Here is a 24501-nt window from a genome sequence, read left to right as displayed (position 1 = left end):
TTGGAAAGTGAAACAGACCTTAGTCTGGCCAGACGGCACTCCCAAAGCAAAGTAGCTTAGAGAGGCAATCAGCCCAGAGGCTCTTTTTATAGGGGGTTGCAGGGAAGTTAATAGGCGAAATTTACAGAAGAGGGAACAAAGGTTAGTGGTCTTACATTTGTATGTTAATTAGCCTGAGGTGTACTGATGGTCAGCAGATGTTTTGTAGATTGTTCTATAGATAGCGGTGTGCTTTGGAACAAAGAGTTGAATAATTTACTTTGGGACCTTATGGCTGATACAGATCTTATCTAGTGTCCCGGAACTAACAAGCATCTTTATCTATTTACTCACATTCAATCACAATTGGGGCTAGGGGAGTTTTCTGATTACAAAGTTATGCAGTCCCACACTGGAACTCTCAGTGATCCTCCTGCTTCTGCCTCCCGAGTGCTGGGATTATAGGCGTGCAGTACCACACCTGGCCTTGCTGAAATCTTTATTGTTTTAGGTAATTTCATTATTCTCTAGAACTTCCCCGGTGTACCACGTATAATCTGCAAGTCAAGATGACTCACTACTTCTGACTTTTATGCCTTACTTCCTTGTTTAGTTGCTAACATCTCTGGTGCAGTGTCAAACACGATGGAAATAGTGTATGTCCTTAGCTTGGTGCTGATCCAAGTGGAAATGCTGGGTTGAGTAAAAGGCTGTCATTTAGGTCTTTACATTATTTTTTATCATATTAAGAAAGTCTCTGACAGTTTCTATATTCTTTCAGGCTCTTTAATAGGAATAGCCAATCCTTCCAGTACTGGGGATCAAACCCAGAGCCTCATACATGCAAGGCAACTGTTTTACCACTGAGCTACATCCCCAGCCCTGCTGTTGAATTTCTTCCAGGACGTTTTCTACATTTTTGGAGATGTTAATGAATTTTCTCTAGCTCTCTTCATATATTGATGAATTTCCTAGTAATGAACTAACCTCACATATTTGGCATAAATCTCACTTGGTAAATTATTTCCTTAATGTGTTTTGGATTCTATTAACATTTTTTTAAATATTTTTACGTGGACATTCATTCACAAATGGTACTGTTCTGTGGTTTTCTTTTTTGTTCTGTCTTTACCAGGTATAGGTGTTGATATTATACTCATTTCATAAAAAGAATTTGGAAGATGGGCCGGGGATTTAGCTCAGTGGTTCCGCTGCCTACCTCGCAAGCACAGGGTCCCAAGTTCGATCCCCAGTACCAAAAAAAAAAAAGAATTTGGAAGCTTTCCTTCCTTGTCTGTGCTCTAGGACAGTAAGTGCAACGTTGGTGCCACCTGGTCTTAGGTTTGATAGAACTCCTCCATGACTCCACCTGGGCTTCAGCTTTTTATGAGATTGTGCCTTGATAAGTCTTTGTATTCATCCTACAGAATTGGTCTAACTTTTCTGCTTTTACTAAGCTCAATTTTTGTAAACTGTATTTTCCTAAGAAATCATTTCCTCTAGGATTTCGGACTTATTTGTAGAGGTCTTCAAAATAGCCTTTGTTGGGCCAGGGATTTAGCTCAGTGGTGATGCCGCCTGCCTCGAAAGCGAAGGTCCTGAGTTTGATCCCTGGTACCAAAAAAAAAAATCCCATCTGGGCCAGGGGTGGTGCCACATGTAATCTTAACACTCTGGGAGGCTGAGGCAGGAGGAGCTCAAGCTTAATTGGGCAATTTAAAGAGACCCTGTCTCAGAATTTTAAAAAAGGACCAGGGAAATGGTCCTGGGTTCAGTCCTTAGCACTGCAAAAGCAAGACAAACCCATAAGAAAAAATAAAAAATCTTCCTTCTGTTATAATGGTTCTTTATATATTTGTGTTTGATGTCTTTTTTGTCTTAAAATTAGATAATGCTTTGTCTACTTAGTGAAAAAAACAAAAATCATAGCATGATGATTTTCAGTTGTGTGCCTCATTAATTTACTTTTCCTTGGTTTACATTGGGGTTTTTTTTTCCTATTTTTCTGACTTGGGAATTTATTTTCATTTTATTGTTTGTCTTTTATCGATATGTTTAAGGCTGTGTTTTTTTGCTAATTGCAGCTTTAAATGTATCCCAGGAATTCTGATATGTAGTGCTTTTGTTACTCTTTTTCAGAAATTCTGCACTTTATATTTTCCTTTTTATCCGAGAGTAGTTCAATTGAAGTTCAGTGCCTTTTTTTTTTTAAACCTGTACTGGAGATTTGTACGACCGCTGTCCTTACCAAAGGCTCTGAGGAGCTTACTATAGTGAAGCACACACCCAGGTATCCCAGCGGTGCCTCCAGAATGTAAGGCCAAGGGCCTTACCAAATGCTCCAAGGAGCTGGAGGAGTGGAGCACACCCGGGGATCCCAGCGGTGCCTCCAGAATGTAAGACCAAGGGCCTTACCAAATGCTCCAAGGAGCTGGAGTGGAGCACACCCGAGGATCCCAGCGGTGCCTCCAGAATGTAAGATCAAGGGCCTTACCAAATGCTCCAAGGAGCTGGAGTGGAGCACGGGATCCTAGCGGTACCTCCAGAATGTAAGACCAAAGGCCTTGCCAAATGCTCCAAGGAGCTGACTGCAGCGAAGAACACCCAGGGAAGGAACACACCGGACAAGTTGGAAAGTGACACAGACCTTAGTCTGGCCAGAAACTGACCTTAGTTTGGCACTCCCAAAGCAAAGTAGTTTAGAGAGGTGATCAGCCCAGTCCGAGGCTCTTTTTATAGGGGGTTGCAGGGAAGTTAACAGGCGAAATTTACAGAAGAGGGAACAAAGGTTAGTGGTCTTACATTTGCATGTTAATTAGCCTGACATGTACTGATAGTCAGCAGATGCTTTGTAGATTGTTCTATAGATAGTGGTGTCCGAACAAAGAGTTGGATAATTATGGCTGATATGGATCTTATCTAGTGTCCTGGAACTAAGAAGCATCTTTATCTATTTACTCACATTCAATCACAGTTGGGGCTAGGGGAGTTTTATGATTACAGAGTTATGCAGTCCTACAGATTGAACCCAGTATTTTCACACTGAGCTATATTCCAGGTCCTTTATTTTAATTGTAGTTTTTAAAAATTTGAGACATGGTCTTGCTGAGTTGCCCAGGCTGGGCTTAAATTTACTATCCTGCCTCAGCCTCCTTGAGTGCTGGTAGCACAGGTGTGCGACACCACACCCAGCTTGGTTTTCTTTCAGATTTCTAGGTGGGAGGGCTTTTTTGTTTTTTGAAATAGGGTCTCGCTATGTAGTTCATCCCTGAACCCATAGTGATCTTCCTGCCTCAGCTTCCCAAATGCTGGTATTACAGGTATGTGCTACCACATCCAGCAGAAGAGCCTTTAAGAGTTATGATCGATTTCTCCTTTTATTCTGTTCAATTTTATTCTGCTTTATCTAATCAGGGTATTTACAAAACAAACAACACTTTGTTTTGTTGATGTGGGGATCTAACTTGGGTCCTTGCGCCTTCAAGGCAGGTGGTGGAACTGCTGAGCTAAATCCCTGGCCCTAATCAGGGTATTTATAGTTCTTCTGGATTATTTGCCTTGTCCTTGTCATCTAATTATCTGTAGTTTAAATGCTCATATGTCCCTGAAAAGAAATTGTATTCTCTATTATCTGAGTGTAAAACTCTGTACATATCTGTAAATTTACTTGATTACAAAGGACTTCTGAATCTTTTTCCATCAAATCACCTATTCATGCTTCTTTTTTCCTTGCATGTACTGTAGTTTCTGATACTTAAATGTAGTTGGTATCTTTTTTGGTGACACTCAAACTACTTAGAGGCTCATTGTGAACTGTGACTTGTAATACTAGCTGTGTCCTTCTGTGTCACACTGGATGCTCCTCAGCCTAGGTTCTCCCTCAGTGGCAGGGGAGCAGCCCTGGCTTTGCGTGTTTATTTGAAAGCACACGGAGGACATGTAAAGGCAGCCACCTTTACCTCGCTCACCTCCTCCTCTGTACCTTTGTTTCTATAACTTCCTGCATCTTCTGCTTGGACAGAGCCAAGACCTCTGGGGGTCCCCAGCTCACTTGTGGCTGCCTGGCAGTGTTGTGCCCAGATCGCGATGTCCCAAAGACCACCAGGAGACCGTTTCCGATGTAAGCACACGAGGGTCGTTTATTCAAACTTAAGCAGGGACTCTCAATTGTCACCGACGCAGCGGATCGAGATTGAGAGCCCTGAGTCCCTAACTAGCAGGGTTTTTATTGAGAATACAACAAGCTTTGGTTGTTAGTAGCCAGGTGATTGGTTAATACTAAATACATATGAAGTGTAGGGTTTTGATTGGTTAGGCTTAGGGGGGGTTAAGGGGGTTACGTATAGATTTTTGCAAGGGAGAAGGGGGCAAAGGTTAGTGGTGGACTGTCATAAGCTGATGGTTAGCAGATCCACTGACTAATGGTCACATCTATCTTTTGTGGGCAGTTAGCCATTAACTGTTTACCTTATAGGTAGTGTGTCCGGAATGTCCTTCCTGAGGACACAGATGGCTGGGTAATAAACTTAGGAATTTTGAGTGGATAGGCACAAATTTGAGAGAACAAAGGAGACAGCCCCAAAATGGAGTCACTCTGAGAGAACAAAGGAGACAGCTCCAAAATGGAGTCACTCTGGCTCCACATTCCCCCCTTCTCATGGTGCTATAGAGGGCCAATCATGGGCCTCTGGGGGTTAATTCTGTCAAATCAATAGGTATTGGCTGGTATTGGGACCTGAGTACCATTAACTGAACAGCGTTAATTCGCTTTTTAATGAACGAAACTAGTCTATTAAGTATGCAAGGTCCAAAGGTTAATAGTAGCAACACGATAAGCAAGGGGCCCAACAGGGTAGAAATTAGGGTGGTGAGCCAAGGGGAAGAATTAAACCAAGATTCGAACCAGGTTTGAGATTGTTCTCTTTCTCGTTTACGTTTGGCGATGCCCTCCCTAACTTTAGCCATGGACTCTTTGACCACTCCTGAATGATCTACATAGAAGCAACATTTTTTACCTAAGGCAACGCAGAGTCCTCCCTGTAGAAGGGGGTGTCTCGTAATATTGCCCTGCGAATTACATGGTTGTAACCCGGTGTTTGTGAATCGACCGGGGGGAGGGTACACCCCTTTTTTGTTTCCCCACATTCAGGCCTTCCCCGTGACTCTAGGCTCCAGTGTCCGATATCCCAGCTGCCAGTGGCTAGCCGACAGAGATCAAACTCTAGAGCAGGCCACCAGGTTAATGGTGGGCTCACTTTGGACGAGCTGTTAATAATGTCACCTGTGGCGGTATTGATGATCATCCAGGTTAAATTTAGGGGAGCATGTGGGTTCTGTCCTCTTAAAATCGGTGTCAAAAGTATAGTTATCACAATCATGACCGTCGACGACGCAGCTTGAGTTTGAGGGGATTGTCTTGGTCTTTGGACACCTGTCATGATGGAACGAAGTCCTCTAGGACAGCGTGAGGATCTGCAAGGCGAACGTGGGTGTAGTGCACCCACGAGGCAATCCCGTCGACCTTGAGAGTGGTGGGCGTGGTCAGGACTGTGTCATAGGGTCCTTTTTAACGGGGCTCAAGGTCCTTTTGTCGGTGTCTCCGGACGAAGACTCAGTCTCCTGGTCGATAGCGATGGGGCTCGGGAGGCGGTCCAGTTTGATATAAGGCTTTTAATTTAGGCCAGATATCCTCATGTACACTTTGGAGGCTTTTTAAAGAAAGTAACAACTTTTGGTCATCAAATTCAACAAGTACATTTGAGTGAAGGTTGGGGATAATGGGAGGGGGAATTTCAAACATGATTTCAAAGGGGGTCAACCCCATTTTATAGGGTGAATTGCGCACCCTATAAAGGACGAAGGGAAGGAGAGTCACCCAGTCACCGCCAGTCTCTAAGGTTAATTTAGTTAAGGTCTCTTTTAAGGTTCTATTTATCCTTTCTACCTGTCCTGAGCTTTGGGGTCTGTATGTACAATGTAATTTCCAATCTGTTTTCAACACCTGTGCTAGGGTTTGACTCACCTTGGAAATGAAGGCGGGTCCATTATCTGATCTTAGCATTACTGGAAAACCGTACCTTGGCAGGATGTCTTTTAGCAGCTTTTTAGTCACACTCTGCGCTGTCTCGTGTTTGGTAGGAAACGCTTCTATCCATCCTGAAAAAGTATCTACGAAAACTAACAAGTATTTATAACCGTACTTTTTAGGTTTTACCTTGGTGAAGTCCAATTCCCAATAGGCTCCAGGTCGGCTTCCCCTCAGCCTATTTCCTGGGTTGGCCCTATTGTGGGTGGCATTTGTCAATTGACAGGCTTTGCAGGTAGCAACAATATGTTCAATTGTAGAATTAGCATCACGGATCTTAATTTCAGCATGTCTCAGGAGATCTTGCATTTTCCGAGTGTCCATGTGGGTGGTCCGGTGTATCTTGGAGAGAACTTGTTCTCCCAGTGTTTTAGGCAGGATGACTTTACAATCAGAAGATTTCTATCACCCGTTGAGGCACTGGGGCATAGGTAATTGTTTTATCCAATTTAAGTCCTTTTCAGTGTACTGGGGTTTTTCTGGTAGGGCTGCACTTTCCGGATCGGGCAGCTGAGTGGCCAGTGTCAGATTAATCTTTAAGGCTATTTTTCGGGCTGTCTGGTCAGCTAAATTATTTCCTCTGGCAATTGGAGTGTCGCCTTTTTGGTGTCCTGGGCAATGGATAATGGCTAATTTTTTAGGTAGCCAGAGGGCTGTTAAGAGGGCAAGGATCTCCTCTTTGTTTTTAATAGTCTTTTCTTCAGCTGTCAGGAGTCTCCTTTCTTTGTAGATGGCCCCATGGACGTGTGCAGTGGCAAAGGCATACCGGCTATCTGTGTATATATTTAACTTTTGGCCCCGTCCTAAAGTCAATGTCTTGGTCAGGGCTACGAGCTCTGCCCGTTGTGCTGAGGTCCCGGTGGGCAATGGTTCTGCCCAAATGACCTCAGTTTCTGTCACCACAGCTGCCCCAGCATACCTGTGGCCCTCAAGAACAAAGCTGCTCCCATCAGTGTACCAGGTGTTTTCTGCATCTGGCCATGGTTGGTCACTCAGATCTGCTCGAATTCCGTGTACCTGGGCCAGGATGTCTGTGTAGTCGTGAAGCGGAGCCTCTAAGTTCGGGTCTGGCAACAGTGTGGCTGGGTTTAAAGCAGCCGGGGCCTGAAAGACAACTCGGGTTGGATTTAGGAGTAAGCTCTGGTAGTGGGTCAGGCGAGCATTACTGAGCCATCGATCCGGAGGCTGTTTTAGGACTCCCTCAATGGCGTGAGGGGTGGTCACGCATAGTTCTTGGCCTAATGTCAACTTGTCAGCGTCTTTGACCATTAGAGCTACTGCTGTAATCATTCTTAGGCACGGGGGCCATCCTGACGCAACTGGATCAAGTCTTTTTGATAAGTACGCCACTGGGCGGCGCCATGGCCCTAGATGCTGGACCAGGACGCCCTTAGCGACTCTTTTGTTTTTATCAATGTAAAGGTGGAATGGCTTAGTAATATCGGGCAAGCCCAAGGCTGGTGCCGTCAGCAAGGCTGTTTTAATTTGATCGAAAGATTTTTGTAGCTTTTCTGTCCATTGAAAAGCCTGATTGTCTTTGGTTGTCTCGTAAAGGGGCCTTGTGAGCTCTGTGAACCCCGGTATCCATAGGCGGCAGAAGCCCGCCTATCCCAAGAATTCTCTGACTTTTCGAGGGGAATCTGGTGTGGGTATCTTAAGAACTGTCTCTTTTCTAGCATCCGACAGCCATCTCTGCCCTTCTCTAAGCACGTACCCCAGGTAGCTTACCTCGGGTTTGCAGATCTGGGCCTTTTTAGCGGACACCCGATACCCCAGCTCTCCTATGACCATCAAGAGTCTCTTGGTTCCATTTAAGCAGTCTTCTTGTGTCTCAGCTGCCACAAGAAGGTCATCTACATATTGTAACAGAGTTAGTTGGGGGTTCTGGAGGCAAAACTCACCCAGGTCTTCATGTAGGGCCTCGTCAAAGATGGTGGGAGAGTTTTTGAATCCTTGAGGTAATCGGGTCCACGTCAGCTGTCCGTTGATGCCTTGCTCCGGATCACTCCATTTAAACGCAAAGATGTGTTGGCTTTTAGGTGCCAGTGGAAGGCTAAAAAAAGCATCTTTGAGATCTAAGACTGTGTACCAGCGATGGCTCGGGGGAAGAGAACTCAATAGGGTGTATGGATTAGGCACTGTGGGGTGGATGTCCATAACCCTCTTGTTTACCTCCCGGAGGTCCTGCACTGGCCGATAGTCATTAGAATGAGGTTTTCGTACTGGCAACAAGGGGGTGTTCCAGGCCGATTGGCAAGGTCTGAGAATCCCCTGAGCAAGCAACCTCTTGATGTGTGGAGTTATTCCTTTCTGGGCCTCCAGGGGCATAGGATATTGGCGAACTCGTACCGGATCTGCTCCAGGTTTTATTTCTATAAACACCGGTGTCCTGTGTATAGCTAGCCCCATGCCTCCAGTTTCCGCCCATGCTTGTGGGAACATGGAGAGCCATTGTTCCATATCAGGATCAGGAGGGGCCCTCTTCTGATGTAGCAGATATTTATCTTCTAGGTTTATGGTTAGTACGTGAATGGGCCTTCCCTCTTGATTAAGGACTTTTGTGCCCCCGGGTTGGAAATGAATTTGAGCCCCTAATTTAGTCAGTAAGTCTCTTCCCAATAAGGGGTAGGGGCAGTCTGGTATAATCATAAATGAGTGGGTTACTTGGCCCACTCCCAAGTCTACTGTTTTTTGGGTTGTCCATGAATACTTTTTCATGCCTGTAGCTCCTTGAACCCAGGAGGTCTTATCAGAAACATGGCCACATGGTTTAAGTAGGACCGAATGTTGAGCCCCTGTATCCACTAGGAACTCGATAGGTCTCCCCTCCACTTTTAGGGTTACCCTGGGCTCAGGGAGGGGTGCCGAACCCCGTCCCCCCAATCATTTAATTTATCCATAGCCAGGATAGGGGCCTTGGGGCGTCCTTCCTGTTGTTTCTTTTTGGGACAGTCTCTGGCCCAGTGTCCATACTCTTTGCAATGAGCACATTGATTTTTCTCCAACTGGGGGCGCTCTCTGCGTCTCTCTTTGTTTTTTCCTTCCACCACAATCTTTTTTAGTCTACGTTCACGTTCCTTCTGTTCTCCCGCAGTGGCAGCCAGAAGGATCCGAGCTAAGTCTCGGGTCTGGCGGTCATCAGCTTTTTTTCGTTTTTCCTCTGCGGTTTCTCTATTGTTATACACTTTCTCTGCCACTGCCACTAAGTCCTGAATACTCTTTTTTCCTAACCTATCTACTTTTTGTAACTTTTTCTTAATGTCTGGCGCCGCCTGGTTGACAAAATGTATTATTACAGCTGCCTTTGTCTCAATTGCTTCTGGGTCCATAGGAGTGTACCTATGAAAAGCTTCCTGAATTTTTTTCTAGGAAAGCAGCAGGGCTTTCATCTAACTTTTGTTGTACATCCCCTACCTTAGCCAAATTTGTAGGCTTCCTCGCTGCTGCTTTCAGACCTTTTAATAGAGCCTGGCGATAGACCCAAAGCCTCTCCTTACCTTCTGCCGTGTTGAAGTCCCAGTTGGGTCGGGACAGAGGAAAAGAAGTGTTGATAGTGTCAGCATTGGTGGTGGGTTGACCATTGTCACCAGGAACCAATTTCCTGGCCTCATTCTGGATCCTCTCTCGTTCCTCAGTGATGAACAGGACCTGCAGAAGCTGTTGACAGTCATCCCAAGTGGGCTGATGGGTAAACAAAACGGTTTTTAACAGGTTAATCAAATCTCTAGGGTTATCAGAAAAATTGGCGTGTTGTCGGCGCCAGTTATAAAGATCGCTGGTAGCAAAGGGCCAGTAATGATGAGGCTGGTTTTCATGTTCATCAGGGGGCCCTATTGCTCGCAGCGGGCAGACAGTTGAGTCTGCCGGTCCTGCCGGCGAGGCGGCGCGCCGGTGACGAGTATTTTGGGCGGGACCATCACGGTTGTCGGCGGCGCCCGGGGCGGGCTCCCTAGCCCCGGCTGGGACTGGGTCACCTCCTCCAGCCTGCTGTGGCGGAAGAAAGGGGAGGGAATAGGGGGGAGGAAATATAAGATCTTCTTCGGTCCCTCCCTGGAGGACAGGGTAAAGTGGCGCGGTTGGCTTGGTTTTGGTTTGTTTTTCATCCGCGCGCTTTTTAGGAGCCTTTTCATTGGCCGTCAGGATTAACTCCGGTTGCTGCTGCTGTGAAGGCAAAAAGAGCTTAACCCATGGGGGCGGGTTAGAAATCAGAAATTCCCAAACGGCGATGTAGGGTATCTGATGGGGGGGAGGATGGCTTTACGAACTCTGCGAATAATCTGCAAATCAAAAGTTCCCTCGGGGGGCCATCCTACCCCAAGGGTGGGCCACTCCGAGCTACAGAGGGTGATGAACTTAGCCTTTTTAATTTTTAAACTTAGGTTACGAGCGCTCTCCCTAACTTCCTTGAAATGATCTTTCATGAGGGAAAGGGGGTAGTCACAGTCTGTCCCATCGTCTCAGTCCAAGTCAGTACAACACACAGACAAACACAACAGAAAAACACGAGAGACAAAATCGTCCTCCGCCTGATCGGAGGCAATGCAAATGGGACGACGGCCTCCTGCCGTGCCGCGGGAGCGACCCGCACCGTCCCTCCAGGAGTCTCACTGACTCGTACTCTTGGGGCACTCCGTCCCCACCAGCGGAATCCGGAACGTCTTCCAGGACTCCGGGTCGGCGGCCCTTGTAGCGCGTCCGCCTAGACCGTCTGCCGACCTTCCCAGATAATAGGCCCAGACTTTTTTTTAAACGCACAAAAAGAAACACAAAACACTCACCAGCCGGCGCTGACCCTCCGGCACGGGAGTCCTGAAGGTCTTGGGATCCCGGACGAGCCCCCAAATGTTGTGCCCAGATCGCGATGTCCCAAAGACCACCAGGAGACCGTTTCCGATGTAAGCACACGAGGGTCGTTTATTCAAGCTTAAGCAGGGACTCTCAATTGTCACCGACGCAGCGGATCGAGATTGAGAGCCCTGAGTCCCTAACTAGCAGGGTTTTTATTGAGAATACAACAAGCTTTGGTTGTTAGTAGCCAGGTGATTGGTTAATACTAAATACATATGAAGTGTAGGGTTTTGATTGGTTAGGCTTAGGGGGGGTTAAGGGGGTTACGTATAGATTTTTGCAAGGGAGAAGGGGGCAAAGGTTAGTGGTGGACTGTCATAAGCTGATGGTTAGCAGATCCACTGACTAATGGTCACATCTATCTTTTGTGGGCAGTTAGCCATTAACTGTTTACCTTATAGGTAGTGTGTCCGGAATGTCCTTCCTGAGGACACAGATGGCTGGGTAATAAACTTAGGAATTTTGAGTGGATAGGCACAAATTTGAGAGAACAAAGGAGACAGCCCCAAAATGGAGTCACTCTGAGAGAACAAAGGAGACAGCTCCAAAATGGAGTCACTCTGGCTCCACAGCAGTTGCTGGGCTGTGCTGTGAGGCCACATGTGAGCCAGCCAGGCCACCACCTGGGGCCAGATAGTCAGCTCCCTTCCTGCTCCGAGAGTGGGGTGGTCCTGTATGTCCACGCCCCATTTACCAACACAAAAGATTTCCCCTAGCCCTCCTTTATATCCCTCCTTGTCTATTAAAAGTAGAATCAAGGGGCTGGGGATTTAGCTCAGGGGTCACACCACCTGCCTTGCAAGCACAAGGATCCAAGTTTGATCCCCGGTACCAAAAAAAAAAGTAGAATCAGATGGAGTCTTGTACAAATAAATCCCTGAATTTTGCCTTATAGTTTACAACCAGTTATGACAATTTGAAAAGCTACTAAATGGTAAAAGCTGTGGGTGTGTTGAGCTCTTCAAGCTGAACTAGTGTAGGGATTTGAAGTACTTTATGAACACAGCAAGCCTGTGGAGTTCAGCTCCCAAGAAGTCATTCAGGTTGAAAATACACAATTGCTTAAGCAGTTGTTGCCGCAGACCAGCTGCAGTCGATGTCGATGTAGGGTAGGAAGGGGAGATGTCCTGCGCCGGCGATGAGAAAAGAACCTTCTCAAGCATTGTTCAGGTTCCCTCTGATAAGTCTCAGGGTCTGATTTATTTTTATATCTTTAAGCAATAGCTAGGAGGCATTGGGTGGAACATGTTTACATTTTAGGTTGCCGTAGCAATTTCTATTGAAGTAAAGGTTATTTTTTGCTAAACAGAGTATATTTTTTCTAAGCTGATTCATTTCATTGAACATCATGAATACATTTTAAAAATTACAATTGTCCCCTTATTTACCCACACCTAAGCAGAACAGAAGGTAACGTAATCAAAATCTCTATATCAGTGGGGGTACAAGCAAGATTTAATTAATTAAATGTCAAACTTGTGGTCGTCAGCTGGCCCTTGAGAGACTGCACAATGGTTAATATAGTTTGCTATTAGCTCTCTATTTTTCTATACCTCTGTTCATCTTAACTAAATGTCATTTGGGTTCATAGTCCATGAGCAGGAGATATTTACAGCACTTTGAGAAATATTGAGTAACTTCCCTCCTTAATGCATTTACCTGTCTTAACGTTCTTTCTTTTTCCCATTTTCCACTATTTCTTACAGCTAAAGTCTGTCCTTTCAATCTCTTCATAAGACCCCTTTAGTAAAAAGAATGTCAGCAATAAGAGGGGGAGTCATAGTAGTGGGGGAAACAGAGGGGGTTTTAGGAGAGGTTTCTTTAGAAGTGGATGTGGCAATAGAACTAAGAGAAACTGGAATTTGGGACTTGTGAGCCAGATCAGATTTTAATATATCATTGCCAATTTGCCTCATGGAGAGTTTGTTGTTAGTCACAAACACAGTGACTCCTGTGATCAGAGTAACAATTATAAACATTATGGCAAGAAAAAATAAAACATGAGGGTACGATGTGTTCCACCCTTTCTTTCCCCCAGCTGGAACTTTGTCAAGCAGCAATGGAGGTCGGTTGGGCTTCGCCAAGTTGTGACTAATATTACCATATTTCATGAAAATTGGCACAGTCATTCCTCCAATTTACAACAAAATTTGCATGATTATAAACAATACAGCCAGGGATTTAGCTCAGTGGTTCCGGCACCTGCCTTGAAAGTGCAAGGTCCCAAGTTTGATCCCTGGTACCAAAAAGAAACAAAAAAACAACAACAGTACAGGATTATTACAAAAATGTTTAGAAACCCAAAGAGGAATAAGCATTTAAATCCTTCATTCTAACTGACTTTTCAGTTTCTGTACCCTGAGCAGTGGACTGCCAATTGTGGCCTTCTCACAAGTCAAGTCCTGGGGAACATACTTGTTAATTTAAGAATACCCGTTCTTTTTTCCAGTTATTATAAGGATTAGTAAATCAGTCCATCACTGAACAGACCACCTTAATTTTGGTGTTTGGCTTGCAGAAAAATATGAAGATCTGAGCTCTTCAGACGAGTCCTACCCTGCTGCTCAGAGGCAGAGGCCTTGTCGGAAGAAGGGCCTCAGCATCCATGAGGGGCCGCGAGCCTTGGCCAGGATCACAGCCATCGGTCTTGGAGGCCAGACCCCACAGCCTCATTATGGTGAGCATGCCACACTCCTGTGGGCTCTCTGCATCATACCTCAAGAGCTTGTCTTGAGAGCAGAACCACTCTCTTGCCCTGAAACGTGGGTCCCTGAGCCTCAGGCTGCAGTGGGACAACAGCAAGGCTCCACAGAAATGAAGCTAGACTCAGATCTCATTTGCCACACAATGTGCCTGTGTGAAGGCTGTTCCTGGGCTCTACCTGTGCCCTCTCATCCGGAAGTGCTAGATTTGAGATGGGGTCACTGTGCTGCCTGGGCTGGCTTTGAACTCCTGGTCTCAAGGGATTCTCCTGTTTCTCAAATGTTGGAATAACAGGCATGTGTCAGGGTACCCTCTTTTTAAAAAAAAAAACTACAGGGGAGTGAGCCCAGAGTCTTTGCACTGAGCTACATCCTCAGCAATCCCCAACCCCCATGCTCTTTTTTAGAATTTGCTAAATTGCCCAGGCTGGACTCAAATTAGCAGTCCTCCTGTCTCAGCTTCCAAGAGTGCTAGAATTACAGGTGTGTACTGCCACTCTCAAATCCACTTGTTTTTTCATTAAGGATTACATAATTTTTTAATTGATGTTCATTTTTAGCCCAGGGCCTTTTTTTCATTCTTGATCAGCCAGATCTTTTGGCTGGGCTTGACACAATAAGGACTGATCACCTCTAAATGCCCAGGTTTAAAAAGGAGATCTGGCAGATGTGTGTGTGTGGGTGTGTACACGGTCATACATGTGTGTGGTTTTCCACTGGCTCAGGAGTCTGTAGCCCAGCATGCCACTGTCCTTCTGCCTTTGAGTAAGCAGCAGCCAGTGTCCTGAGGTGGCCAGGCTTGCCCTGAGCACTGCTCCACCAGGCTCTTCCAGCCTAGAGCAGCTTACTGTACAAACAGATGAGGTGGCAGCCACCAGGCTCCCTGCCTGCCTGGGCCATGTACCCTCTCACCCTAAAAAGCCTTCAGAGGGGATGGTCACATTCGTGTTCTTGGGGGTTCATATGCCCCATTCTGTACACAGAACAGGTGCCTCCACGGGATTATGTGACCTTCACCAGCAGTGATGAGAACCCCCTGGAAGGCGAGGGCCTCTGCTACCGGGATGTTACCTCCCCCATCAATGAGCAAGATGTGGAGAGCAGCAGCAGCAGCAGCCGGGGTACGCCCCACCTCCTGCCAGGCTCCCTGAGAGAATGAGAGGTCTAGAAGGCCCCAGTTCTTGTGAGGAAAACCAGAGTCTGCCATGGGGCAGGTGAGGGGAAGCATCTGGTCCAGTCCCCATGTAGGCTGGGAAGCCACTGCAAATCCAGGGCTCAGCTCCTTGCTAGCAGGCCCTTTTCAGCCTGCACAGCTGCCATCCTAGGCATGCGGGGGGGGGGGGGTACTCACTTTGGCAGCCACCCACCACACCTAGCCAGCCTGTGTGGGGTGGGACAGGAAGTCAGCATGGAATCAGTAGCAGGGCTTGGCTACTGAGAGGCAGCTGACTGCACAGGGCTCTGGGGAATAACCCCCCCATCCACTTGAGTGAGGCTGGTGGTCAGGTATCCTGTCTTCCCTGTTACCAGAGGAGCCTGCTTTCTGTGCCAGCTTTGGGGCCGTATGGAGCAGCAGCAGCGAGGGCCTGGCAAAGGCCCAGGGGCTCAGCAGCGAAGCCTCCTTGGAGAGCAATGAGGTGAAGTCTCTCCCTGGATTTCCCATTGGCATCCCCTCCCTTGGTGTCTGGGCGACACCTGATAGATTTGGGATAAGCCCCGCTCTCTTGGAACACTGCCTGAGCTCAGGTGGCACAGGCTATGAGAGAGTCACCAGGGAGGCCTCTGGGTGGCAAAGGGGGTTTCATAAAGGGCTTTCAAATCCCACCGACTCTAAAAGACAGCACAAGGACAGATGGCAAAGCTAGAGGCATGAGGCTGGAAGCAGGTTTGGCCACTGCCATGTAGGCTGCGACTACCAAGTTGCTCCCAACACATGCCTCCTATGCAGGACTCAGATCATGCCCGCAAAAGCTCCGTTCGCAAACAAACCAAAAGTTACATGAAGACCAAGAGTCGTCACAGCAACAATGATACCCAGTGGCCTCCAAGCACCACAACTTCAGGGACAGCCTGTTCCCCAGGATCTGTCCTCCACACGGAGCTGTCCCCCTATTCTGGACCCCAGGTAAGCCCCTTTGTGAAGCTGGTGGTTACATTCTTAGAAAGATGGTGCCTCAGAAATTTGAGGGGCATTTTCTGTGCATATGTGCCAGAGAGGGGCTTTGAGAGAATAGCATGGTAATGACTTTTTGCCAAGTAATCCCAAAACCTACTTGGGCTCAGAGATGATTCCTGATGGTCAGGGGCACAGCTACAGTGTTGGTATTCTGTCCCTCCCTATGGAAAGCAGCCGTCTGTCCCTTCATTGTCCATATTGGATTTGGCCTCCACAAGTTTAGGGAGGAGAAAAACAGGAATGATTTCAGAGCTGCTTCCAATTGGTGACAAGATGCTTGTGAAGTAGAGACCCTGTGAAGGCACGTAGCACACACGTAACCAAAGCCAAGGCAGCTTCCTTCCTCATGGGGGTCACCCTGGCTGAGCACCTTAGAATCACAGGTGTGACTCAGCAGCTCAGCAGTCTCATATATATGAACATGTGTGTGTTAAGTTCTCCTGATCTGTATGGGCATAAGTGTTAAGGTGTAAGCATTTGCCACTGACTTGTTAAAGGAGCAGTTAGGCTATTCACTAAGCCTGTGGACTCTGGCTTCCACCTGCAGCCCCCTGCTCTATGAGTAGGTGCTGCACTTGACTCCTCAAACACATGTTGATTGGAATTTATGGTGGTGGTGATCTTAAGGTGGTTCCTTTAAAAAAAAGTAGTGGTTGGGCCGGGGATTTAGCTCAGTGGTTTCACCACATGCTGTGCGGAGCGCAAGGACCGGAGTTCGATCCCCAGTACCAAATAAATAAACAAATAAAAAATTTAAAAAAGTAGTGGCGTAACAAGCTTTTAAAATGTTTTCCTACATTCAAAGCAACAAAAAACTTGCAAAAAATAGAAACTCCGGAGTTGAAAAGTACAACTAAAATGAAAGTTTCACTAGATGAGCTCAAAAGCAGGCAAAAGAGTGAGGAAATCTGACACAGACTGGCAGATGGCTGCTATCTGAGAAACAGAAGAATGAAGAAAAACAAAGAAAGCTGTGCCACACCATCAGGCTTATGGAGTGGTGTGCCACTGAGCAGCTGCCCATTATCCCCAAAAGTAAGAGGCACGGTCTGCACATGCAGTGTACTGCGAACACCAGCTGCATAAATCCAAGGAGATACACGTGTAGACGTGGAAATCAAACCATCAGCTAAAGGGAACTGAAAAGAACCATAGAGAAAAGTGACTCATCACAAGATTAACAACTTCCTGACATCCCTCATAGCACCAAGCATCCACAAGAAGGATCACGCATGTCCAAGAGCATGTGCTGCAGATCTAGGCTCCTTGCTCTGCCTACAGCACTGAGCGCACAGGGGCAATGTGGGACCTCCTCCCACAGACAAGTCCTTGTCTTGGAGCTGAGCTTAGGGCATCTGTGGGGCTCACAACTTCAGAAAAACCTGTTTGACATCCCACACCTCTCGTCCTGTGGTGCTCCTGCTCCTGCTTGTTATTACCCTTCAGGACCTTGCCACACTGCTGGAGCAAATTGGGTGTCTAAAGTACCTGCAGGTGTTTGAGGAGCAGGACGTGGACCTCCGCATCTTCCTGACCCTCACGGAGAGTGACCTGAAGGAAATTGGCATCACGTGAGTGCTCACTCCATGTCCTGCTTTGCAGCACTCATCCCAGCAGGTAGCAAGGGCTGTCCTGGCTATGTGGAACCTTTCTTGGGCTGTCTTGCTAAAAAGGACAGAGGGGCCCATGATGGCCTGGCTGACACTATCACAATTCAAGGCCCTTGGATGTTTCTGCCAGTTTATTTTTTGGTGGTTTATATGTACGATTTTATTACTTTTATTCATGATTAGAACATAAACATTCTACAAATGATAATTATCAGTTTTACTACAGGTACTAGAATACTTTTGTAACATAATTTATAGTATTTAGTGGTATTAATTTATATCCAAGCTCTCAAGAGCATGTGTTTTATGTTTTCACATAAAATCCAAGTAATTGAAGCCTTTCGTCCTGAATGCATAGTCAGTCTGTGCCTCTAATCCTGATTCCTTGTGAGTACGGTAATGCCTCGAAGTGCACTGCATGTAGCTATTTCCTCATGTGGCTCCAGTTGCTGCCTGGATGCTTTCCTCTCCCTTCAGAACTCCTGTGAGCACTTCTTGGAGGGCAGGTCTGGGGTCATAAACTCCATGGGCTTTTGCCTGTCTGAGAATGTCTGGATTCTCCCTCACTTTGGAAGGACGATTTAACTAGATTAAGGGTTCTTGGTTGATGGATTTTCCATGTTCTGTGCATTTTTCTTCAGTCTTTTTTTCTTTTGTTCCTCAGACTCAAGTTTTTGTTGTCTTCAAATTTGCGGATTCAGTCTTCTGCCCGCTTATTTCTGGCTTTGAATTAGTCTAATCTTCTATATTTGTGCTACTGGGGATGGAATCCAAGGCCTCACACATGCCAACCAATCACTCTGCTACTGAGTAACACATCCAGTCCCTTTTAATTTTGAGACAGGGTCTCCTTAAGTTGCACAGGCTGGCTTCAAACTCATCACCCTCCTGCCTCAGGCTCCCAAGTAGCTGGGATTACATTTGTGTGCCACCATGCCTGGCTGAGAGCTGAACTTAACCTAAACTAATGGTACTTACCCTCCAAGCCTTCAGTAGACTCGAGTGCCAAGATCCACATTTCTCTTAAGTGCAGTTTTGAAGGTGGGAAATAGTTCCCAGCGAGCTTCCGAGAATCCCCTGTGGGTGGTTTCCCTTTGAGGACCTTCTGTGTCAGCAGACCTGGCTGTCCACAGCCTAGAGCAAGTGGCAGGGGAGTGGAATAGCAGGGCAGGCTTTTGGCAGTCTTTGGTCTTCTGCCTGAGGATCCCAGCTATCCTTCTCATAGATGGGAGTTTCCTAGAGGACAAGGGTGGCTGGGTGAGCTGTGGAGGCTCCATGTATGTGGCCTGATGCACTCCTTCTCTGATTGTGCCCTCAGATTGTTTGGGCCCAAAAGGAAGATGACCTCAGCCATTGCACGGTGGCATAGTGGTGCCCGTCCCCCCAGTGATGCCCTGGAGCTGGCCTATGCTGACCGGCTGGAGGCGGAGATGCAGGAACTTGCCATCCAGCTGCACAAAGCAAGTGGGAGCAGGGAGCATGCGGAGGGCCCCAGTGGCAGGGAATGGGGGGAAGACACCTGGAGCCAATAAGGGAAGCTCCCAGAGACACAGGTGGGCACTGCCTCACTGGAGGGGGTGGGGTGGGGGGAGGACATTGGAGCCATTGAAGGCAAGGGCCAGAGAGTAACTGGGGCTATGGGATGGAGCCGAGGAAGCCCACCAGTGGCAGGCTCTGAGAAAGATGGGCATGGGAGAGACAGGGTCAGGGACAGAGTAGCAGACTCAAGGCCCCTGTGGGGAAGACTTAGCCCAAGCCACCAGGGCCTCAGCCCACAACCAGCCTGGTCCCTCCCCGTGCAGCGCTGTGAGGAGGTGGAGGCCATGCGTGGCCAGGTGTCTCAGGAGCAGGAGCTTCGGGCTGTGGTGGAGAGCTGCCTGCTGGAGCAGGATGGAGCCCGCAAGGACGTGCACACCCAATTGCAAGAGACCTGGGCCCTGGCCCAGGATGCTGCCCTCATCTTGGAGCAGCTCCGGTGAGCTCTGGGGGGCTACACTGCAGGAGTGCTAGCTTTCACTGTGCCTGGCACCAGCCATCGATGCTCCTGCTTCTTAGGCCCAGAGTCCCTTCAGTGCCCCCTACCTTTTCACTCAGGGCAGACCCAGCAGCAGAGGCCTGTGGGGTCAGTATGGGTTTCTCTCCTATTCACCCGCAAAGCTTCCTAGGATGCTTGTCAGGACCATGGAGGCCAGCTGTGGGGACAGGGCCAGTGTCCTTTGCCCTTGGGGGTTCTGGTTGAGGGGCTTGGCAGCACGGTCTTTGCCTCACCAGCACTTGGTCTTCTGTCTGGCAGAGCCTGTCAAATTGAGCTGTCCACCCGAATGAGGCAGGACCAGTCTCCCAGCACAGCTGCCTTGAGCCCAGCACTACTCCCAGAAGGTAAGGACAGCCGCAGCCTAGTTCTGTAGGGGTAGAGGACTTCATCTGGTTGTCTTTGTGACCGTCACCCCACCCTCGCCAGTGTCCCAGCAAGGTACCCAGGGAACCAAACTCCCTCACCTGAGAGAGAAGGCACACTGAACCCTGGTGGTGGGAGGCATGGCCACCATGCCATAAAGGCCATGCTGAGACCTCCAGCAATTGCCCTCCAGTTGGGGCCCAGGGAGCCTCACTCTCCTGGGTCTGAGCCTGGTTGGCAGTCAGTGCTTTGGCTGCATGTGAGGGAGAAGACACACTGTCACAGGTCTTTCTAACCTCAGACTCCAGCTGGGGAGGAGTGCGACACAGGACCCCTACCTTGGCCCTTGGAGGTCACTCGTACACCCATAGTTGGGCAGGGGGGATCACCTGGCCCCAGGGCTCAGGACAAGAGGCAGGGCCTGTGCGGACACACCCAGGCCAACCCCACCTTCTGTCCCACAGACTCCAAAAGCTGGCATGCAGCACTGCAGGCCATGAGCCTCCTGGAGCTTTCTGTAGTCCTGGAAGACCAAGTCCGCGAGATGGGTGAGTCTCTGGGAGGGCGGCAAGGCCCCAGGCTGGGGCAGCAGGGACACCGCTCTAGGAAAGCAGGTTTGAGTCCTTTTTGCTGCAAGGGTGGCCTGTGGCTGGAGTCATGACCACTGTGGGGCAGGCCCCAGCCTAAGCCTGACAAGAGGTTTAAGGTCATCCATTCCTAGTGCCTCATACCCCCCTCTTTTCTTGCTGCTGTCCAGCCTTGCCATAGAACACTGTCCCTCTGTGTCCCCAGGTCAAGCACTGTGCTCAGTGACCCAGAGCCTGGAGAAGCTGCAGGTGCTAAATGGGAAGAAGTGGCGGGAGCCCTAGCCAGGAGGAACGGTGAGTGTCCGCCAGCCTGGGGCCTGCTTGGGCAGCTGCATATGCAGGGTGGGTTCCCTTGACCCTCCTCAGTCTTATTCTCCCTTCTCACCAGGACCTTGTCTTTTACAGAATCTGACGTTGGGTGATCGATCCACCCTGAATCTATATGCCAGGAAGACAAGAGGGCAGTGAGCAGGCAGCTGCCACAGCCCAAGCCTCAGATGGGGCTAAGGATCGGCCCCAGGGAGCAGCCTGCACAGAGGCAAGACGCGGCCTGTGGCCCCTGCCAGGGCAGTAACGCCAGCAGTGGAACAGATGTGGGCCTGATGGTTAAGACCCCAAGCTTATGGAATGTCTGACCCAGACCAGACAAGGCATGGGGAGAGTATGTGTGTCCCTAAATACAGGTAGCACACTTAAGTTTGACCTTACAGGTGAGGACCACCACTTAAAAAATGTGCCATTTGTTTTAGAAAATAAAATTTAACATCAGCAATTCTGGCCCTATGATGTGTGGCACAACATGCCAGCAGGCCATAGGAAGGGGAAAGCCGTGCCAAGACCCTAGCTCAGTGACAAAGGGTGTTGGGTGGATAGCCTGGTTGCTTGGCCCACACAGCACCACCTCCTGCCCTGGCCCTCTGCCTGAGCTGTCAGGTGGAAGCTGGCAATACCACCTTCCTTACAATATAGTTTTCCAACCATGTAACTGGAAGTCTTTCCAGAGGTGGATTTCAGTGGTGGACTTCCTATCCCACAGCGGCTCTGCTGTTGTCCCTCTGCACTCTTTAAAACTGTGCTTCTAGACCATGCCCAGGAGCCACCCAAAGACTACTGCTGAGAATAGAGGCAGGCTCCCCCCAGTACAGCTGGAGCCACCAGATCAGGAAAGGGAGCCTGATGCTCAGGACAAGCTAGGCTGGTGGCTGGCAGAGCACTGGAAGACAAAGGGGACAGATGCCTGGGGACTCAGCCCCCACTGGACCTGGTCTCCACATTCAAGAGAAGCATGAGCCAAAAAAAAAAAAAAAAAAAAAAGAGAAGCATGAGCTCTAAGGTAAGAGGGCTGGAGAGGCATCTCCTAAAGCTAGTGCTGGGCCTCGGTCCAGAAGTGAACACCTAGCAGAAGAGGAGCAACTTTATTGACTTTCAACACACACGCACGCACACACACACACAGTCAGCAACCAAGCCACGGAGAGTGAAGCCACTTTAAAGCCCCACCAAAGTTCACACCATGAAAAAGAAAAGTTAAAAGCACTGAATCCAGTGAAAACCAGAATTAACGGTACAATACTCTACCCAAAACTGGCTCTCCTCCAGGCCCTGGGGCTGACTCGGAAAAGGAGGCAGGAACAAGTCCACCAGGACAAAGGCCACCTCCGCCAGAACTAACTTTCCTGAATGGCCCCAGAGCTGTGCTGCGAGCTGGGGGCCCCACTAGGCCACAATGAAGCTCCAAGGGGCAGGTCTGAGCCTGAAAAAGTAGGCCCAGGCCACCCACTAGAAACCTGAGATGGGAGCTGGGTCCCAGGGATTGCTTCGGACAGTGGAGATAAGCAGCTGCCCACTCATGCCATGCACTCACCAAAGGGGTGCAGATACTCCCTGGGAATTCCAGGGGCCCTGAGCACAGAGCCAGGTAGGGGAGGGTGGCAGCCAGCTTCCACAGAGATCACCTCAGGAGGAAGGAGGGCGCATCTTCTCCAGGGCCACCTTCTGCTTTTCTGTGGCTGAGGCCAATGCCTCACCCAGCTTCTCCTAGGGCATTATATTGAGCACCATGAGGGCAAACAGGAGGTGGCACTTGGCGGTGCTGACAAACGCGTTGCTCAGGAAGTTGGGAAAGCCTCCGACTCGATCCTTTTGGGTGTAGAGAGGAACACGAACAAGGCCCGGCACCTGCAGGGCAGGAGACCAGAGTTGAGGCCAGGCCCTCACAGAAGCAGAGAGCCCTGGCAGGAGGAGCCTAGCAGCAGAGGAAGAACAACCAATCTTGCCAAGGTCAATGCAAGCAAATTTCTAGGCTTAATCCCATGCACACCTCACCCTCTCCCTGTCCACCAGAAAGCCTCAGATGCTGCTCCTCCCGCCCACACCCATGCTCCCTGAGTCTCCAAACCCTTCCAGACTGAGAAAGTGGCGAATCAGAGATTTTGGACTCCCTTTCATCAGTTTCCCATCTCCCCGGTCCCATCCTCACACTGATCCCACTCCCCACGCCCCATTCCCAGGATTGGCAAAGGAGGCCAGGCGGATGGAACACAGCCCTGGGGAGCCCCAGTCCCACCCCACCAGACCAGGGTACCCTGGGGAGGATGTTACCCATTGGTGCCTTCCGCGAGGCCAGAGCCAAATCCTGGGGCGGGGGCGGGGGCTCCACCTCCAAGCCGTGGTCCCACGAGTGCACCGCGCTGATCTCCACCGCATGCAGTTGCTCCAGCGTCAGCTGCTGAGCGTACAGATGCGCCACTTCGCGGTGCGGGCCCTCTGTCAGGTGTGAGCTCAGATAGTCGGCCTCGGTGAGACGCAGGCGGCCCAGGCCCAGCTCGGTTCAGTCCGTCCTCCAGCGACCAGAAGCGCCAGTCCACGAAGCCCCCGGGGAAGCCCAGCAGCCCGTCGAAGCGTATCTGCATCTGCAAGAGGAGCGTGGGTCACGGACCGCAAGAGACTGTGCGGCGCCCTGCCTGCACCCCCCCCCCGCGGCCTCACCAGCAGCGAGAAGCGCAAGGGGATGCGCCTGAAGAGCTGCCCGGGGTTGGCGGCGTACAGCATGGCGTGGCACGAGTGGCTCCAGCTTGGCCCCAGACGCATCGCCTCTTCCCGGCTGATCCGCTTCAGCTCCGGAACCGCGCAGCCGACATGTTGGACATCGACACACCCCGCCCCGCCGTCTAGGTGCATGCGTGGCCCCGCCCTCGGCGCGCTCCGCCAATTCGAGTGCGGGTAGCCACGCACGCACGCCCGCCCGCCCGCCCACCCACCCACCACCAATCGCTGACTCGTCCCAGGACTGGCCCAAGGGGTAGCCTAACACCTTGCTGAGAGGTGGAGTAGGTAGTGCTCAAAGTAGGCCCCGCCCCTGCCCAAACCCTTCAAGCATACATCTCCCGAAGTGCAACGGGGCGAGTAGGTTCCGCCCCGGCGGGGCGCGAGCCTTGCGGCCGGGAGTGATCTAGGCAAGCAAGAGTACAGCTGGCAATCCCAACAGTCTCCTCACCTTCAGGATACGGATTTCTCCCTGGGTCGCTACCCTGCTTGTGCGAGTCCGTCCACACGTGATGGCGCCCTCTGGGCGGCCACTCGACTTAGCCTCTAGATCCAGAGCTCGCTCCTGAGCTGGGACTTCAGGGCAATGCCTCCCCTGACAACTCTCCCGTCCTGGGAGGCTCCGCCTGCCCTGGGACAGCAGGACGCGCCAGAGCTCCCACCCCCATCCCCTAGCCCCTGGTGTCTGAGCGCATGCCAGCCCTGGTAGATTGGGGTGGCTGGCAAGGTGTCTCAGTGACTTAAACTGGGGGCTGGAGACTTGCCAACCTACTGTAACCCAAGTGTTCTCCAGGCTTTGTCAAAGGCACCCAGCAGTTAGTGACAGAGGCAGGACCCCTCTCCCACCCAGTATCCACAACAGAAAGCTGCTGGATTCTACAGGGAAGAAGGGCCTTTAGTACTTAGCCTGTGTGGCTGCTGGATAAGTCCTCGGGCCTCAAAAGCATTGGAAAAAAGCGGTTCAAAGGAGAAGGATGGGGTCTCACCAGGCTCACCTCACTACCAGCAGGGCCCAAGGGCTGCTTTCTTCCCCCACAAGGCGCATGGCTTTGCTGAGGAGCCCTCATCTGC

At 49.6% G+C, this 24501-nt stretch overlaps 2 protein-coding genes across 9 annotated transcripts in view; one reads left to right on the top strand and one right to left on the bottom strand.

Moving 5' to 3' along the window:
• The window catches only part of Anks3 (ankyrin repeat and sterile alpha motif domain containing 3), a 36009-nt gene extending 14852 nt beyond the window's left edge, over nt 1-21157 (top strand). For 3 of the 8 annotated variants that reach the window (XM_013065607.3, XM_087202700.1, XM_087202702.1), the window contains exons 7-17: nt 13431-13589; nt 14598-14735; nt 15145-15251; nt 15563-15739; nt 17237-17361; nt 18719-18860; nt 19203-19375; nt 19694-19779; nt 20263-20346; nt 20591-20679; nt 20791-21157. In XM_013065607.3, coding sequence (XP_012921061.2) covers nt 13431-13589; nt 14598-14735; nt 15145-15251; nt 15563-15739; nt 17237-17361; nt 18719-18860; nt 19203-19375; nt 19694-19779; nt 20263-20346; nt 20591-20667 — 1268 coding nt within the window. In that variant the 3' untranslated portion in view covers nt 20668-20679; nt 20791-21157. Of the gene's footprint in view, nt 1-13430; nt 13590-14597; nt 14736-15144; nt 15252-15562; nt 15740-17236; nt 17362-18718; nt 18861-19202; nt 19376-19693; nt 19853-20262; nt 20680-20790 lie in introns of those variants that run through there. The other 5 variants (XR_002389333.2, XR_002389334.2, XR_002389335.2 and 2 more) reach the window with 3 other exon arrangements.
• Nudt16l1 (nudix hydrolase 16 like 1) lies at nt 10952-23614 on the bottom strand. The gene is given in 4 exon segments (XM_013065608.3): nt 10952-22563; nt 23045-23213; nt 23215-23297; nt 23374-23614. Coding segments are annotated over 4 exon segments (585 nt in total). The 5' UTR covers nt 23566-23614; the 3' UTR covers nt 10952-22422.
• Between the last annotated feature and the right edge of the window lie 887 nt (nt 23615-24501).

Source organism: Heterocephalus glaber, unplaced genomic scaffold (assembly GCF_053883595.1).
Source record: "Heterocephalus glaber isolate CG9 unplaced genomic scaffold, H.glaber_assembly_v1.0 deba00001781, whole genome shotgun sequence".
NCBI classification, from domain to species: Eukaryota; Metazoa; Chordata; class Mammalia; order Rodentia; family Bathyergidae; genus Heterocephalus; species Heterocephalus glaber.
This window is presented reverse-complemented; position numbering and strand designations above follow the sequence as displayed.